General features: G+C 33.5%; 1 protein-coding gene across 1 annotated transcript; it reads left to right on the top strand.

The window, feature by feature from the left end:
• The first annotated feature begins 312 nt into the window (after nt 1–312).
• Nucleotides 313–15,476, top strand: LOC108599549 (POU domain protein 2). The gene is given in 5 exon segments (XM_017986444.2): nt 313–467; nt 8,040–8,096; nt 13,953–14,159; nt 14,162–14,537; nt 14,539–15,476. Coding segments are annotated over 5 exon segments (1,356 nt in total). The 5' UTR covers nt 313–457; the 3' UTR covers nt 15,245–15,476.
• Nucleotides 15,477–19,225: the final 3,749 nt, after the last annotated feature.

Genomic DNA, 19,225 nt, shown 5'->3' with positions numbered 1-19,225 from the left:
AAATGGCGAAAAAAACTTCGTGCGTCATTTTCACGAACGGGATCGTCTTATACGCGCACATCAGCTGCATCAGCAGCGTCTGCGTGATTTAACCGAAGACAGCAGCAGCAGCACAACAAGCAGCAGCAGCACAGCAGCAACACAGCAGCAACCAACAAGCCATAACAATTATTGGCATGGTGTCGTCTATGATGGCAAAAACAATGCTGAAGTTGCCACTGCCACAGCGCTGCTGCCACTGCCATTGCCACTGCCATTGCCATTGCCATTGTCGCTGCCCACACCAGCAACTGTTGCTGCTGCTGCTGCTGCGTCGATTTACGAGCCCGCCAAGCCGCCGCCGCCGCCAAACAACGCTCAATGTTATCGCGATGCGTCCAAACTTGCAGCCAGTCCTGCAACAGCAGCAACAACAGCAGCAACAGCAGCAACAACAGCAACTCAAGCAGCAGCAACAATGAACAAAGGTAAGTCCAACAGCCAAACATGTTAGTAATTGATAAGAAAAGTGTTGCAAACTGACCAGATAAACTTTAAGCAAAGCTGCTCTGCTTAGCAAAAGTTTGAGCAGTCGCATTTTCCATTTATATGAAATGATATTAATAATATATATATAAATATATCAAAACAAAGTTGCTCAAAGCACGTATTTTTAAATAAACAGTTAGTTTGAAAAGGAAGTTGGTCAAGGATAAACAATTTTTTTTTATAATTATATTTTGTTTTATTGATTAAATGCTATTTAGGCTTATTAAGCAGCTCATTTACACGAATTTAAAGTTGCAATTTACACGAGAAAGCAATTAAAACCAAACATTAAAACCCGGCCAGGCGCTCGCTGCGCAATTGTACTGTTGTCTTATTAGTATGCTTCGCTTTAATGTTGTGCGTTTCGCACTTGGTATGTGTTTAATTTTCGCGATTTATTAATTTTAGCACGGAGCACACGCGCTTTTATTCTTCGGCGTCACAAAAACAATTGCGGTAATAACATATGACTGTGATGTAGCCGCACGTGTATTTTCGATATGCAGAGTCAACGAGCTGTGATTACAGCGACTGTCAGCGACATGATTAAGTGCCTTTTGGCTTTGGTCGAGTCGAGTTGAGTTGTTGCGCTTTAAACTTCAATTAAAAGCAACTCAGACTGCAGCATAGCGGAGCACAGAGCACATTCAATGATTGAACAGAGTGCGAGCGCAAACGAATTCAATTAACATGTCTGAAAAGGGTTTTGCACAATTTATTGATTAATTAAAGCGGATTAAGTATACACAACTTAGTGAGTAAAAATCATGCAATTGTTTATACAAAATATAACAAACAAATTACTACGCATTTTACTTTGCACTTTTTACTTTTGCACTTTTTATTTCTTTTTATTATTAGTTTCAATTTAAACAAGCTTTCTGTTAGCCGCTGCGATATATGTTAAACTAGATATATTAATATTATTTTCTATACAATTTTATTTTTAAATTGATTTTTGTTATACTCAAATATTGCTTGCAATTTATTTGCTTTAAGAGCTTTGTTTAAATATTTACTTTGCTTGTAACTATAAAATTTGCTCTTAATTATTGATTGATTGATTGATAGAATGACTGCTAAATCTAAACTACAAGCACTTGCTTTAAATAATGAGTTAAGCTAAGCTCTTGCTCTAAAATATTACTCAGCTATTTTCTATGTTCAACTCGCCCTAACCACAACTTCAAACTGCCCAACTCTTCAATACTTCAACCCACACCCCACTCAGCTCAATTACAAGCAGCACATTTAATACAATACATGACCAATACTCCCCCACACACACACACATACGCACGCACACACATAGAGAAGTTCTCACTACATAAAACTCGCCCCAGGGCAGGCGAAACACACAAACTCCATTTAAAATCACTAAAATATTAATAAATTTTTTACAAAAGTGCGAACAAAATATGCGTGAAAATTCTCAAGTACAAGTTGAACCTTTACAACTTTATTTAATGGAATTTAAAACCACTTACAGTGCTCAATGTATGTTAGCGCACACCAACCGACCGACCGACCCAAAGGTTGCGGCTGCCTGCGGCGCAAAAAAAAAAAATCCAAGCGCTAACCTTTGACATGGCAAATGCACCCCCAACAAAATAGAAAAGCTTTGTCTGGTGTTAGTACCAACTGTGAGCAGCTTATGGGCCAATTGAGGGTGGCAGGCAAATCCAATAAAAACGCTTTACAAGCTGTAAAGCAAAGATCATAAATCCTAATGCGATTGTAAAGTTTAAAAAAAAAGAAGATGGTGGCATTATTTTAAATAATGGCTGCAGCTCAAAGCGCGCAAGGGGGTAAAAATTTAAATATGCGAAGGGTTGCAAAATGGCGCAAGATTTTTGCTGCTTTTGGTGAGAAAATTTGCCAAAAATTCCGTTAGATATAAAATAACGGCAGGCAAGTAGCTACCCCCAACCCTCAATAGCAAATTTATTTTCTTTGTATTTTTTTGCACCCAAGATTTCTATTTTTACCTATTTTTTACACAAATTTATTTGATTTTTTTCGTAAAGCAAAAAAAAAATTACGCATTATTGTCTCACCCCTGGGCCTCAGCTCGGCAAATGGGGTTGTTAGCCCTGGACAAGTGTGTTTGCTGCGCAGCTAAGCTGTGGAAGATCTTTGGTAATCCTCGACACTGATCCTCAATTTTTTACCCTTGAGTTTAATACGACATTGTTAATAATTAATTCATAACACATTTAAATCAAAGCACTGAGAGTTAGAAAATGAATAAACATTTATAGGCTAGTGTTATTTATTGCTGCTTATTATTTATCTATTTAATTTGAATTGCATTTTATTAAAAATTCAAGATGTATTTATACGTTGGCATTTATTTTTACTCTTCTGATAACTAAATTTATATTATAAATTATATGGCTTTTATATATTTTTTTAAAGATTTTTATGCATTGTTTGAATTTATTGATATAATAATTTATGAGCTTAATTAACTTTTTGCATTGTTATTCATATTTAAATGTTGAACTAAGAATTTTTTGAATAAATTAGAGTAAATATATTTGAATGTGTTATTAATTTTAATTTTCGCACTTCCTAAACATTTCACAACTTCATAAACAAAATTGAATTTAAAACTAAAACAAATAAAATTTTGAAAATTAAATTAGATTACAATTTATTTTAATGTTCTATTAATAGTCATAAATTTAAATTATTCTATTAAATACAGCCTAAATAAATTTAAACGCACTTTTCTGCTAACTTGAGTTAATGATATTTATTATAGGTAAAAAGATTTGAATAACTTTTTTAATGGCTTTTTAATATATTTAAAAAATTATATATTTAATTAAACAAATTTTAAACTAAAAATTCAAATTTATTTATTTAACAAGCTTACTTATTGTATTATAACTAAAGTTGCTGACCTGCTACTGCTAAGGCTATTGACGCTTAAAGTGATAGTCTTCATCAGTTTTAGTGTTCACATAAACTCCATTAAGGTTACTATACAAATAAATATAATTAAAGTTAAAGCGTTGCTAGCAAAATAAAACTAAATTTTTCAGTTCAGTTTAATTGAAATGTGAAATACAAAAAAAAGTAGTTAATGCATTTAGCGCACGCTTTGAAATGAAACATGTACACACAGTGAAGTAAAATATCATATAGCATATGCTCTGTGTGTTGTGTGTGTGTGTGTGCATACAAACTTGCATGTGTATGTAGTCTGGGGTGCTATATACAAGGCTCCAATAAGTGCAAACACCTTAAAATATAAATGCATGCATACATAAGCGAGTTGAGCATAGAGCGCAGGCCACACCCATTTCACTCAACATACAAAAGAGACGCGCTATGCTAATGCAAGTGCTGAGAGGAGAAGAGGGGAAGAGGCAATGCAGCGACAGCGACAGCGACAAAGAATGGAATCCACACAGCAGCAGCTCAAACACATGCACACACTCACACTTACGCGCGCGCTCGCACTCGAATTCTAACGGTGCAGGGTTGGAAATTGTCGCTGCTGCTGAGTTTGAGCGCAACGAAGAGCGCAGAGAGTGCAAGCAAGAAATGCATTTTACGCTCAAAGCGCTGCGTCTCGCTCACGCACTCACACTCACACTCACAACACATTTGTGTGTGTGTGCATTACTCACTCAAAGTCCGTTACCAATAATAAGTCAAATTCTAATTCTTTTTACATCGAACACAGTTGCATTCGGCAAGCGCACGAAGTCGGTTCGAATATAGCCGCAACTAAATGTCAAAAAAATATAAAAAATCAAACTATAGCAACTCTGTTTCGTGTCGTGACTTGACATTAAAATTAACATACACACACAAGTGCATTTGACAGTTGCGCATATAAAAATTTAGTGTCTCGCCGAATTTTGTGACAGTGACAGTGCAAATTATTATTGACTTTATTTTAATTTAAAACAAATGCCACTGCTACAACAACAACAACGTCTTTGGGCTGCTGCTACAGCAACAACAACAACAAATGCAAATGCAGCAGCAACAAATGACACAGCAGCTGCCACTGGCGCTAGCGCTAGCAACAAATTGGATTTAGAGCAGCAGCATGAGCAGCAGCAGCAGCAATTGTTGCAACAACAACACGAAAGTGCAGCACATCAATGTAGGATTTGTATATTAATTATAAAAAGTTATAAGTTGTCTAAAGCTGGCAGCAAAATCTTTGACAACTGCAAAAAATACAGCAATTGATTTAATTTGAATGCTGTTTGCTTTGACTAAAGCACATATATTAAGTAGCTTAGAGTTAACATTTTTATGGCTGACGGCAAAATTTTATTCTGCAAAATATGCAATTTAATTTTAATGCTGTTTGGCTAAAGCTTGAACTGCTTAGCATACATTTTTAATAATTTATTTAAAGCAAACTGCTGAGCAATAAATTTATTTTTATTGTTTGGCACAATTTGCTTGTTTAAATTTAAAACTTTTATACAAATCTACTGCAATTAATTAATACAATTGATTTATTTATTAGTTAAATAATTTTTGTTAAACTTTTTGCCTTTGCTAGAACTTTTAGAAGTCTTAGCAAATTTTTTATGCTGCGCAGCTGTCAAAATTTTAATCCAACAAATCAAAAACAATTTGCTTGCTTGAGAAAAAATATTAATTATGCAATTCTAGACTTGTCAAAAATGTATAGAAATTAATTTATTTAATTATTGTATTTTATTAGCTAAAACAAATAACTGCAATTCTAGATTTTTCTAAAATTGATAGCAATTAATTTATTTTATTTTTATATTTTATAAATTAAAACAATTAACTGCAATTCTAGACTTTTCTACAATTTATAGCAATTAATTTATTTTATAGTTTTGCGCTTGATAAACTTATAAAATCTTAATGCTCTTATCCCACATTTTTTGTAGCTTTCAAATTTTATTTAAATCAGACAAATGCTCTGCTTAACGAATAATTATTTATATAGCTTAGCTAACTTAAGCCAATTCAACACCTTAGCCACTTTCTTAGCTTTGTACCTGTTGCTTTCACTTTCTCTCGCTGCTGCGGCAATAAAATTGTTACAAAAGGACACACGCCCACACACATTAGGCTGCGTTACGCCCCCCTGCAATGATTGCAACAAAGGCGAGCGCATCTCTCGTTGCACTATCAGATCTTAAATTTCAAGGCATAGTTTTGATAGCAGGCAAATGTCCTGGCCAGCAGCTGAGGCAGTCCTGCTGAGCGTGTGATCATTACTTTGTTTACATTTGCATGGAGTCCTTTTTTACCTGAAAAACGTCTAGGTATTTTGCATTTTTTTTTGTGTGCCATGTCCTGCATAGTCTCTTTTAAAAAAACGCGGCAGCAAGCCAAAACAAAAAAAAATGTTGAGCTGCTTCCTTTTCTAGCAAAACTGAAGGCGTGCAAATTTATGCTTAATTTTGTGCATAAAAAAGAAAAGACAGTCATAAAAAATAAGCAACAAAAATTTGTTGCCTTTTTAATTGCATGTGAAATTATTTTTTGCTGAACATGCAGATCAAGCAAACTAATGCCCATTGTAATCATGAGCAGTTCCCTGTTGGCCAAGCTAAGCTGCCCCCAAAAATACATTACTAACCACACACGCACACAGATACACACACACACACACTTACATAGTGTCCAATGGGTAATCTGTATATTTATAATGCGACATTTTGTGTGAGCAGCGCACATTATGCACAAGGATTCCAAAACTCCTCAGCATCTACAATATATTGTCGTAAAAATATGTTCACTTTTTTGCTGTCCCCTGTGTGTGTGCATGTCTGTGTGTGTGTGTCGACTGGTCAAGGCTCTGGCTCTGGCTACACTTTGTTTACGCCCCGGGGGAGCTATAAATTTAATATCTACTTTGCAAAACAAAAGAAAGCCAAAAAATGCGATACAAAAAACTGCCAGCCAGGACATGCAGGATAAACAGCAGAGCTGCGCTCAATATGTAGATGCTTATGTTCCCTTTTTTTTTTTGGTTGAGGTGTGAGTGCAACACTTGAATAAGTCGACAACTTATGGAGTTAAGCTGCCAGGCTGACAGCAATGGGCACAAGGGCAAAAGCAGCAAGCGGCACAGCAAAGAGTTCAAATTAAATAGATTCCACTTGTAAACTAAATACAATATAAATTATTTCGAAATGCAGCTGGTGGAGAAACGTTATCGCCATATTAATAATAAATTAATGGCAACAAAATCTAAAGACTTCAAAATACTTAAATATAAAGCAATGAGCCATTATTAGTAGTATTTAAATATTTATTGAATTAGCTTGATAAAAAATATTAAGCAAATTTTTAGTTCTCCATTCGAACACAAAAACTTATTTAAATTTATATATTTTAATTTGTAACTTAGTATTGATTCTATATTAACAATAATGTAGCCAGAGCAAACAAAATCTAAATTTAATCAAAAAATGAATACGCGAATGCAAAAAAATTTTTTTTAGAAGAAAATTGTTTTACAAAAAATATTAAAAATAAATTAAATGCTGATTAGAAAAAAATTTGTATATTTTTTTTAAGCATCTGAAGATGTTTGAAATTTAATTATAATGTGTAGATTTATTTGCAAAAAAATGTAAAATAAATAGTTGTAATATAAATACAAATTAATAAATATACACAAAATAAATTATAAATTAATTTTTCACTAATAGCTCGAGCACTTCCTATTTGAAGCACTTTTGCTATGTTTTTTAAATAGAATAATTTGCTTAAAGTTTTTATTTAATTGAACTAATTTAAGCGCCTTTCAAAAAAAATTAGAAATTTGAATGTCAGGCAATTTTTTTTTATGTTTCTAAATAGAATATTGCTAAAAACATTTAAATAAATTAAAACATTTTAAAATTAAATAAAAATAATGATTAATACTCATAATCGTTAGCAATTCATATATATAAAATTTAATATTTGCAAAAATTTTTTAATATTTTTTAATAAAATAATCACAGAGCATTGTACTTACACTTTTGCCGCCTCCCCGCATGAAATCTGGTTTTTTATAATTTAATTTTTTTCTTTTTTCGCTTGCGTTTGCTTTGTGCAAAATGTTGCCAAATTGCATTTGCTTGCTAACTTTAAGCATTTATATATTATACTTTAAATACAAATAGCAGTCAGCAATGTATTTCTGTATCACTCTCGAGTTCGAGTGTTGCCACATGCCACATAAAGCACGAAGCTTAAAATTTTTACAACATTTGCGACTGAGGAGCACTCAGCGTTAGTTTTGCATGCTACGGTCTAAGAACAGAGAACCGTAAATACTAATGGACATTTTACGAGCCAAATGAGCAGAGAGTCCAGACAAAATGTTGCGCACCCCAAGCTCACCCCAAACTGCGGCACTCACTGACCAAATGGTCAGCTGGTCCAGCAAGGACGTGCGCATTGCCATTTGCAATGCAAATAATTTTCAAAATGCATTTTGTTGAAATATTTGGTAAACCGACTTAGCTAACCGCAATTTTTATTTATTATTTTCTTTATAGTTATGCGACACATGTCAAATTCACCGACACCGCCATCACCATTGCGATCTCTATCAGGTACGTTGCTCCTTTTAATCCTTTGGCCATATAGAGGCGACATGTTCGTTCGTTCGCCTAGGGACTGGAGACTTGAGCTCGGAACGTGGCTACTTTGTTGCTAAATTGATTACTCACACGAGCCACACAGCCACAGTCATTTATTGATGTATCTTTTATTATTGCTCAAAGGCCAGGCCCAGACCCAGACCCAAACCCAGTCGCAGTCGCAGTCCCAGACCCAGTCTCATTTTATAGTTTCTGCCAATATGCAACCCCAAATGTTTTTAAATCGCCACAGTCTGCTGGCAAACTCGTGTGTGTGTGTGTGTGTGGGTGCGTGGGCAAGACCCTTAGCCATATATAGCTATAGTCCATAGGTAGGTGCCATGCACGTGACTGAAGTGTGTCCTTTGCGGCGCATCCTGGCAATGCAATTTCTCTGCCGTTTCGAAATGAGTTAATGCGAAATTTGTTAGCAAATAGCAGAAATGACGCACCCTAATCAGTTCATCAATTTTATATTAAATTACAGGCGCAGGTATTCGAATTGAATAGAAGTTCTTTAAAAATTTTATTTGAATTTTGATGCGAAATTTATGCAGCTAAGTTTCCCAACATCATATTCAATACAATTCACACATTTAATTGAATATAAATTTGAACTTTAAGCATTTAAAAAATTTAAAGTATTAAATAATATTCTAATTAAATTCTATTTGAAATAGCTCAAATGTATTATTCAATTTAATACAAAGAATTTGTTTGCAATTCTTTTAGTTTTAAACTAGAATATAATTTTTTTGAGGCAATATTTTAAACGAATGTTTATTTAGTTTGAAATTTATGCGAATTTAAATGCAAACTCATTTTTCAACTCAAATTTTATGCATTTATTTGAATTCTTTTAGTTTATAACTCAGAAGAAACAGAATTTCTTGAATTAAGATTCCAATTCAATGCGAAAACGAAAGTTTAAGCATAAATAAATATTTTTTTATAATTTTTTTTGAATTATAAAAGCATAAAATATATTTTCTTTGCATGTTATATTTTCTATACATGCTTATTATATTTTATTTGAATGGAAATATGCTGCAGATTTAATTTCTAACATATTTTTCAACATTTTTAAATTTTTCTGTGCAATAAAATTTGATTTGTAGCCACAGATTTTATTTATAAAATTATGGAAAAAACTTTATTTAAGTGAAATTTATGCAGTTATTAAATCTAACACTTTTTCAAATTAATTTGAATTGTTTTAGACATGCTCAAACGTTTCTATGCAAAAACTGAAATTATTATAAAAGATTTTCCGCTTGATATTTTGGGTATATTTTATTTTAACAGCTGCCAGCCGCACTCATTCCTCAAACGCATCCAAATCAGCTGCCATATCGACTCCCACTACAATTCCCATAACTATAATTGCAACCCCTAGGCCAAGCAATATATCAAATGAATGAATGCCACCCAACCCCTACCCTACCCACTGATATGCAGAAACATGCAAAGGTTGAGGTACTTTTGAACCCACTAGCTGACCCCTCTTCACGCACACTAACAAACAAAACAAGACAATGCGCATAACAATTTGTCAAAATGTAAATTTGCTAGTTTTTCAAATTTTAAATGATTATGGCAACAATTATGCCTAAGGTGCGACCTTTTGACAACCCCTAGACCAAAACAAACTGCAGCTAATCTATGCAAAAACATGCAAAAAGCCACCCCAAGTAGGTGAGAGCAACCCTGTAATGTATTTAGTCAAATTAACAGTGTTGCCATATCGCAAACACAAACTGACAATTAAAGTTGCATTTTTATTGGTTTACACGCATATTAAGCGCTGCTCATTTAAATAATGTCACAACAACAGTTCAAAGGTTGCACCCTAGTAAAAAAAAGGGTTGCCCAATCAACTGTTGCTTCCCCCCTCTCGACTATTTAACATATCATTTGAATAGCGCTGAGGTGTGAAAAAAAAATAAATTACCCTTTTTTTACCCTTAGCGTTTTTTTTTTTGATAAGTGCCACTTGTTGACTGCTATTTTATTCAAATTGCACGCCTCTTCCGCTTAAGCACAAAGGTAAAGGGTATAGGTAACGGGTATGGGGGTAAAGGATTAGTTCGCGTGAAGCTAATTGCGTTTGCTTTGGGGGTAATTTGAGTTCTGAGCGCGCCTTTGAGTGAACTGATATTATAATCAGCGCTTTTGATTGGGTGTTTTTTTTTATTTTTAAGTGTGCTAAGTGGGCGTAACAAGGGCGTACAAAATGCAAACAAGCTTTGTATAGAACTGTAAGCAAATGAGCAGTCGGTAGCAGAGAGAAAACAGTTTAAAAATTATATTAAATAATATAAAATTAAAGTAATATCTTAATTCATATAAAAATTGTTTAACATAAATTTATATATGAATTTCTGATCAGCAAACTATTTTGTATTGATCTAAAAATTTATAAAGTGTAGCATAATCTTTCAAATATTATTTATGAACCTTATAAATGAAAGAAATATATGCCAAATAATGTATATATGAATTTATGATTAACAAACTATTTTGTATTGATCTAAAAATTTATAAATTAAAATATTATTTATCAACCTCATAAATTAAAGAAATACTTGCTAAATAATTTATACATGAATTTATGATTAGCAAATTATTTTTTATTGATTTAAAAAATGTATAAAGTGTAGCATAATAATTCAAAAATATTATTTGTCAACATAATAATGTTAAAACAAATATAAAGCTAAGCAAAATCATTAAAATATGATTTTTATAAATTTATAATATTAGAAAAAATAGTAAGAAGCTTAGAACGATTATTCAAAAATGAGGAAAAATATAAAGCTTATTCTATAATGCGAATATTCTTTATTTATCAGAACAGAAATATAAAGTCTACCAAGATCTTATCAAAATTTATTTGCATACAAATTTTTTTTTATATAATGTCAACTATTAAACAGTCGACGTTAATAGAATATGATTACAAAAAATTATAAAAATTAAATTTAAAAGTATTTAAAAATTAAGTTTTAGTTTTGCTTTAAATTTGATAAGCTTAATGTTAATAAAATATATTTAACATGCAGAAAGCTTATGCAACATTTATTAATATGCCTAAGGTGCTGAAAAGTCGCGCATGCTTATAAAATATATTTAATGCTCAGAAAGATCATTCGATATTTATAAATATACTGTGCTTAAAATATATAAATATATAAATATCGCAGATAATTCTGCAAATGCCCGGAAAAAAATATAAAAAATTTATTTACATATAGCTAAAATGTTAATAAAAATATATTTAACAATTAAAACTGCATCACGCTTTGCCCCAATGAAAACTAAATTCAAACAAATTGCAAGCATATATAAAGCAAAAAAAAATCTGCTTATATAAAAATGCATAACTTTTAAATAAAAAAACTAATTGCTAATGCTGCTTATACTTAAGCTTATAGAAAATTAAATTTTATTTCTGTTTTCAAAGCAGTTGCAAGCGCTTTCTATATTTATTTATCATTTTGATCAAAGCATAAATTTAATATTTTGCTTAATGTGCTGCTTTAACATTCAGTGCATAATTGGATTGTTGGGCTGCATATGCGTTACTTTTGCTTTTATATCTTTACACATAAATCGGGGAAAATGTTGAGCCCATAGCCTGAGCGGAAGAGCAAGCGAGACAGCGCTAGTGAGCAACCCCTAAAATGCAGCAAGAAAAACAACAAAGCGCTTCATTTGTCAGTTGGGAAGCATTCACACATTTGGCTATTGTTAAGCAGCAGGAGCAGGACGAGGACCAAGTGTAGCAGCAGCAGCAGCAACCAGCAGCAGGATAACACAGCTGCCTGGATGTAGAGACGAAGCAGCGCAGCTTGCCACACCTGGAGTATCAAGTAGAGCTGAGATGCAGACTCTATGCTCAGGTTGCATTCGCTGCAGGCGTTGCAAGTTGCTTGTGTGTGTGGCAGCTTCTTGACTTGCAACAATGCAGCCAAACCCTTTCGCGCTGCCAATCGCAGTCGCTGCCCTCACCTCACCCCCCCTCAAAGCGCAAGCGAAATTCTCAAAATCCGCAACTCGTGCATTCAAAATTGTAACGAATTGTTTAAAATTTTTAGGGGGTTGCCCACAAGCATGGGGTGAGTTTGAATAAAAGGGAAATTTTACAAGCTTGCCTTTAACCCTTATGCGCATTTTTAACTGACTGCATGTCTGCTAACTATATTAGCCCAAAGTCATAAAAGCAGCTGCCCACATAACGTGGCGAATTCTAAATTTTTTGTTTAACTAGCGTCGAGCACCCGCATGGCAAAAAATGATTCCAAGCTGCGCCTCTAATCCCGTTAGCAGTTTTAAACTCTCGTTCTGACTGCCAAAAGCCGCTTACAACTATCAGTTATCAAAAACTATATTCTGCTGCTTAAAATTGATTTTTAAAGCTTGCGGAGACTTAAAATATTTTGCTCAAAGCACAAAACCCATTCAAATTAAAATATTTTATAATTATTTCTAACAATTTCTTAAACATTCTTATTATTTCTATTTAAATCTTATTGCTATTTGAACTTACTGACGATAGTAAAAAATATTCTAGACTTGCTTTAAATATCGATTCCACTTTCTGACTATTTAATGAATTTTTGTGCTAAATTTACTAAGCGCCAGTTAAGATTTATAATATAAATATTACCTAAAAATGTTTTGACATATTTTTAAATATTTTTTCTATTTATTTCTTATTGAAATTACATATGGATTATATTAATAAAAAATGTTCTAAGCTACATTTTCATATCGATGCCACATTCTGACTTTTCTAATGAATTTTCTTGCTAAATTCACTTACTTAACGCCAATTAATATTTAAAATGCTCTATATGCTTTTTTTATATATTGAAAATTCATGTAGTATATTTTCAAAATATGCATTTAAATGGAATTTTGAATGCAGAACTATTCAAAATTTGCTTGGGAGTCTTAAAAGCTAAGAGCAGAAAAGCAAAGAAGAAACGATCTATGATTATTTAGTACTATGAATAGCTATAACTTTGCAGCTGTGCTTAGTCTAAATGCAGAGGCGTAGGCAGGGCGCAGCAGAAGGGCCCTAATAGATAAATAATAAAAGGATAAAATAAATAAAATAAATATTTTTAAAAATTGAAACAAAAATAATAACAAATATTTGTGCACTCGCCCAGTTCGCCAGTAGCTAACAAACAAAATTGCAATTTAAATGAAAAAAAAATATTTACTGAATATATTAAAGTATTTCCAATTATTTCGCTGTATAAAGTTGCTAAATTTTTAAATATAAAACTTAATGTTAAATTATTTATATTTCTCATCATGACAAAATTCAACAAAAATGTGCACAAGTAAATTATGAATTTCTGTATCACTCTGCCACGCCCCCTTATGTGCAAGCTACGCCCATGCTTCAAAGCAATTTGATTAGTGTTTTCCCTAAACTTTCTATAGCGCTAGAATCAATTGTTTTTTTTTATACCATGGTGTATTATCTTACATAACCGGAAATGTTTTGCTAGGTACATTAAATCAATAAATTTCAAACGTGCGCTGCGCAGTTACGAGAACAACAAAAGTTAAGCAAAAAGCAAAAAGCAGCGCTGCTTATAAATTTCTTTTCAATTATTATGCATCAATGAATTGGTTTTGGTCAGTGGGTGGGTGGGTGCGAACCCTTTTGCTATCGGTCTAAACGCAGAACAAGCAGCAGGCCAACTGAATTGGAAGAAAGCATAAAATTTGCCTTCAAAATTATGCGAACTTCAGTGAATTGGAAAATTGAAAAATAGCTAAACTAAAGATAAACTTTTCTATTGCTTACAGACTGCGGCAAAAGCTACGAGGCTGAAGATTATGGCGAGGAGCATGGCGCAGCACAAAATCTGAGCAGCAAACGCAGCGCAGCGGAATTGGATGCAGAGCTGGAGAATCAGGTGCTGAATTTAGCGCGCAGCAGCGAAACGCCGCCGCCGCCTCCAAGCAAACGCGCAGCAGCAGCAGCCACGCCCACGCAAGCAGCGCAGCCGCCCTCTAGGCTTTCAATCCTGAGGATATGCAGCAAGCGCTGCAGCTGCAGCTGCATAGCTACATAGAAATGGTTAGACAACTAGCGCCTGAAGCATTTCCCAATCCCAATTTGGCAACGCAGTTTTTGCTGCAGAATTCGCTGCAGGCGCTGGCGCAATTTCAAGCGCTGCAGCAGCTAAAGCAGCAGCGTGAGCCTGTGCAGCGCAACTACTCGACGCCGCTGAACAAGTCGCCGCTGCGCAGTCCATCGCTGAGTCCAGTGGCGCGTCATAGCGAGCAGCAGCGCACGCCGCCCAATTCGCTTGCAGCGAGTTTGGGCATAAGCAGCGCAGTGTTGACACCCAACACCCCCGAGTATGCAGCCCTCGTCCAACAGCAGCAGCACGCCCAAGCCGCTGGCAAGTGCTGCGACTGTGGCTGCTGTTATGGCCACCAAGCTGGAGCAGTCGCCAGAGGAAACCACCGATTTGGAGGAGCTGGAGCAGTTTGCCAAAACTTTTAAGCAGCGACGCATTAAACTTGGATTCACACAAGGCGATGTGGGTCTAGCCATGGGCAAGCTCTATGGCAATGATTTTTCACAGACCACTATATCACGCTTCGAGGCGCTTAATCTGAGCTTCAAGAACATGTGCAAGCTCAAGCCGCTGCTGCAGAAGTGGCTCGAAGATGCAGACAACAGTGTAGCCAAATCCGCAGGTGGTGTATTCAATATCAACACCATGACCAGCAGCTTGAGCAGCACACCGGAGAGTATTTTGGGTCGCCGGCGCAAGAAGCGCACGTCCATTGAAACCACCATACGTGGTGCACTGGAGCAGGCATTCATGCTCAACTGCAAGCCCACCTCAGAGGAGATTAATCAGCTGTCCGAGCGCCTGCACATGGATAAGGAGGTGGTGCGCGTTTGGTTCTGCAATCGACGGCAAAAGGAGAAGCGCATTAATCCCGCGCTGGATTTGGATAGTCCAACGGGCACGCCATTGAGCAGTCATGCCTTTGGCTATGCCGCTCAAGCGCTCAATATGTCAGCCAATCCACATGCCGGCAGCTCTCTATGTGGCAGCTCCATTAGCAGCGGCGATTGATGCGCCACTTGGAGCGCCTGTACATAAAAATTCTTCCATACACAACAGCATATCCCCTACTCTCTCTCTCACACACTATCTCGCTCTATTTAGTGATAGCAACAGTCGTATCAGCATTCACTACGAATTTAACAGACGTATATACATATATATATAGTTATAGCTATACTTACCCCACTCCCTCTATATAAACTATAACTGTTGTGTATATGTTCAAGTATAACTAATCCACACACACACACACACACACGCGTATACATATATTTATATTTAACAATACATGTAACATTATTTGTAATATTAAACTATTATAATTATGATATTGTTGTACAATGTCCAATTGTAAATTGATCTTAATACAAAATCGTAGATCTAATACAAAAAACCAACACACACACAAAAGTTTCAATAAAAATTATTTAAAAACTTTAACTACTGCTTGTTTTAATTTCAAAAATAATCAATAATAAGCAACAATGCTTTATTTAAATAAATTTATTTTACCAAGCAAAAATATAACACATGCAATTTAATTTTACTTAGCATAGCGATTTAGTATCAAATATATGCATTTTAAATATTTTAATATTTACTTAAAATGAAATTAAACTCAAGCTATGCAAAATAAAACAATTCGCATACTAAACAAATTATTATTAAACAATAAATCAGTAAACTTTGTTATTTTTGCTTTAATAGGAGTAAAAAACACGTTTACTTTTCAAACGGTTTAAAAAAATTAAAAGAGCAATTTTAAGTAAAAGTTTGCAGCTTTTTCGTTACTCAATTAAATGCCATAGAAATGATTTAATAGCAAATTTATGCATTTTAAATATTAAATATTTAAAACTTAAAATCCACATTTCCTCTACGCAGCAAAATAAAGCAATTCGCATACTTTTTCTTGCTCTAAACAAATTTTTTATAAACAATGAATCAGTAAACTTTGTTATTTTGCACTTGGATAAGTTTTAAAATGCATATTTACTTTTCAAGCGGTTTAAAAAAATTAAAAGAACAAATTAAGTAAAACTTAGCAGTTACGAAAACTCAATTAAATGCCATATAAATGATTTAATAGCAAATATATACATTTTAAATAATTTAAGCTCTCTAATGCTTAAAATGAAATTTAACTCAAATTATGCAAAATAAAATAATTCAAATTAAACGCTGTCATTGCAAATTTAGCGTACAACTTTTTTTCTCACTCTTAATACCTAAAATGAAAGTAAAATTATACAAAATAAAAGAACTAAAATGCTTATTTTTGAACTAAGCAACTTAGCTCTTAAATAATAAATCAGTAATCTTTGCTATATTTTGCTTTAATAAGCGTAGAAATTCAAATTTGATTGCCAAGCAAGTTCTGAACAGTGTGTCAAATTTTTAAAATATATACATTTTTAAATTTAATTTATTCCAAAAGGAATTTTATAAAAACGTGAACGATATTCATGCTAACAATGATTTATTGTTTATATAAATTAAGCAAAATTTTATTAAAATACTTAAACTAAATTTAAAACATTTGTCTGCATTTATTTTTCTATTTGTTGTTAGTACTTCAAAAGTTTTTGCTCTCTGCTTTAAGCTTATAATTCAATTAGGCTACTTAACTCAACCTTCTTTCTGTTTAACTCTAAGACCCACTTGAAACTCATTAGAAGCTACCTAAATAAATATTTAACAACATATTTAGTTAACTGATTTGCCTCATGCCAAAGGATAAACGGACAACCCTACCGGACACGCGCCAAGCGCAAACACACACAATTTTTTAATAAACTTCCTTAACACACACACACCAACCCCTTTCAACTATTACAACTATTGTTGTTGTTGTTGTTGCTGTTGCTGTTGTTGAAATCTCAACAGTGGATTTGTTGGATAAGAAATCACTTCATCTTTTTGGGCACGACGACAGTCAATATGGCATTCGAAACCCTTATTTGTATATTGAAGCAAGCGTGTAAATCCCAACCCCCCCACCCCTTTAGGCCTAGGCAGAACTTCTGTTTTCTGATTCGTTTAGAATCTGTTTGCTGGCAGTTGGGGTTCAAAAAGGGTTTATGCCATAAATTCACACACACTTTGACACACATATAGCTGCGCGCGTGTGTGTGTTGTGTGTGTTTATATATGTCATCTGCTGCTTTTGTTCTTGTTGTTAAAGTTGTACAACAGTTGTAAGTTATGTTGGGTCATTTTTTAAATAATGGCAAATTGAAATTTTATGGAAAGTAAAGTGCATAAGCATATTTTAACTTTATTTATAATAAATAGCAACTTGGCTTAGAACTGAAGCGGCAGTTTAATATTTGTAGCCTACTTTTAAGCGCTACAAAAAATATTTTATATTAAAAGCAACAATATTGAAAATAGAATTCTTGCTTAAGCTGTTCTATATACTCCAAAAATAGTTAATTTATTATTTACATTACTAGCTTTGCATTATTTTTACTGCATTTGGCACTAGCATTTGCAGAAAATATTGAAATTAAATTTATGAATTTAATTTAATATAAAATGAAACCATTTATTTGAAAATAGATTTAATGTTTAAGCTGCCCAATGCTGTATATAGTAAATATATATAAAAAATATAGCACATTGGTAGATAATCTTCTAAATTTAAATAAATAAAGAATGAATACACAAAAATTGAAAAATATATTTCTTTGTTGAATTTATAAGCTTACAATTTATTAAGTTTTAAACATTTATGAATAATAAATTGCATGTATTTTTCATTTTATTCTAATATTTTGTTTCGCTTTAAATTTGTTTGCTTGTTAATTAATAGAACAAATGTGAAAATTTTAGTATACAAATTTTAAGCTTCGAGCGACTATAGCAAGCTAACTATTATTATATTATTAATTTATTGTGTCGGCTTAAAATATTTTTATTTATTATTTTAATATAATATTATATTAAAATAATAACAACAGAATTTTAAAACTTCCGCTACATAATTCAACAAGCTAAATTGTTTTTGAAAACCTCAAGATATTTTGCTGTTTACATTGCTCTACATACGAACATCAAAAGCGCTTGAATAAAGCCCTGCAGCGAGGACATATCCAGGACTACTCCGTCTGTAGTTGACTTTCCACAGGCACTCACATATAATTGGTAGAGTCGAGAGCTGCTGCTGGTGCTGCTGCTGCCTTTTTGAATGTTATCAGCTCCAATGCAGACGCTCGTTCAAAGCAGCAAATGGCAAGTGGAGTGGGGCAAGGGATTGGGAAATGTCCTTAGCCTACAAAGGCGCTCGCCAAAGCGTTTGGCTTTCAGTTTTTAGAGGCCATATTCAAAATGCGCTCAAACGAATTCAGCCCTCCTCTGGTCATTGAAGCTGGTCAAATAGGCTTGTCAGCCGGCGGGTTGAAGGCGATTGAATTTTTTGTTGTTGGTTGGGTCAAAGGCTCTGGGCTATTATTTGTGGCATGTGGCAGATCGGCTGGCGCAGATTTGATTTAAGCACTTTGATACATTTCAAGCTGCATTTGCAAATTGAATTCCAGTTTGAGAAATGTTTGTGCTGCGACTAGCGCCAGCCGCTTCATTTATAACAATTTAATGAAATTTTCGAATGCGCTTTCATAAGCAATCATTAATCACAACTGAGCAAGTGGCAGGCAACTAACGAAAATTAAGCGGCGCGCTTTAGTTTCTTTGCTATGCTATTAAATAGCAGCAAAAATAAAAAATACTAGCATAACAATATTTATTTTCATCTGCTGCAGAGTTGTTTATATTTTTTGTTTGCAACTTTTTCAAACAATTTGTATTTTTAACATTTAATAAACATTTTAACAAAGACTTAAGGCAAAAGAAAGACTCAGCAATATTTTATTCAATTGCTTTTTGGACTTTTTTTATTAAACTATGCAACAAATTTACAATTCAGTTACTTTTCATATAAAAACATTATATTTAATGATTTAAATACAATATTTAAAGACAACACATGAG

This window comes from Drosophila busckii, chromosome 2L (assembly GCF_011750605.1).
Source record: "Drosophila busckii strain San Diego stock center, stock number 13000-0081.31 chromosome 2L, ASM1175060v1, whole genome shotgun sequence".
In the NCBI taxonomy this organism is placed as follows: Eukaryota; Metazoa; Arthropoda; class Insecta; order Diptera; family Drosophilidae; genus Drosophila; species Drosophila busckii.
This window is presented reverse-complemented; position numbering and strand designations above follow the sequence as displayed.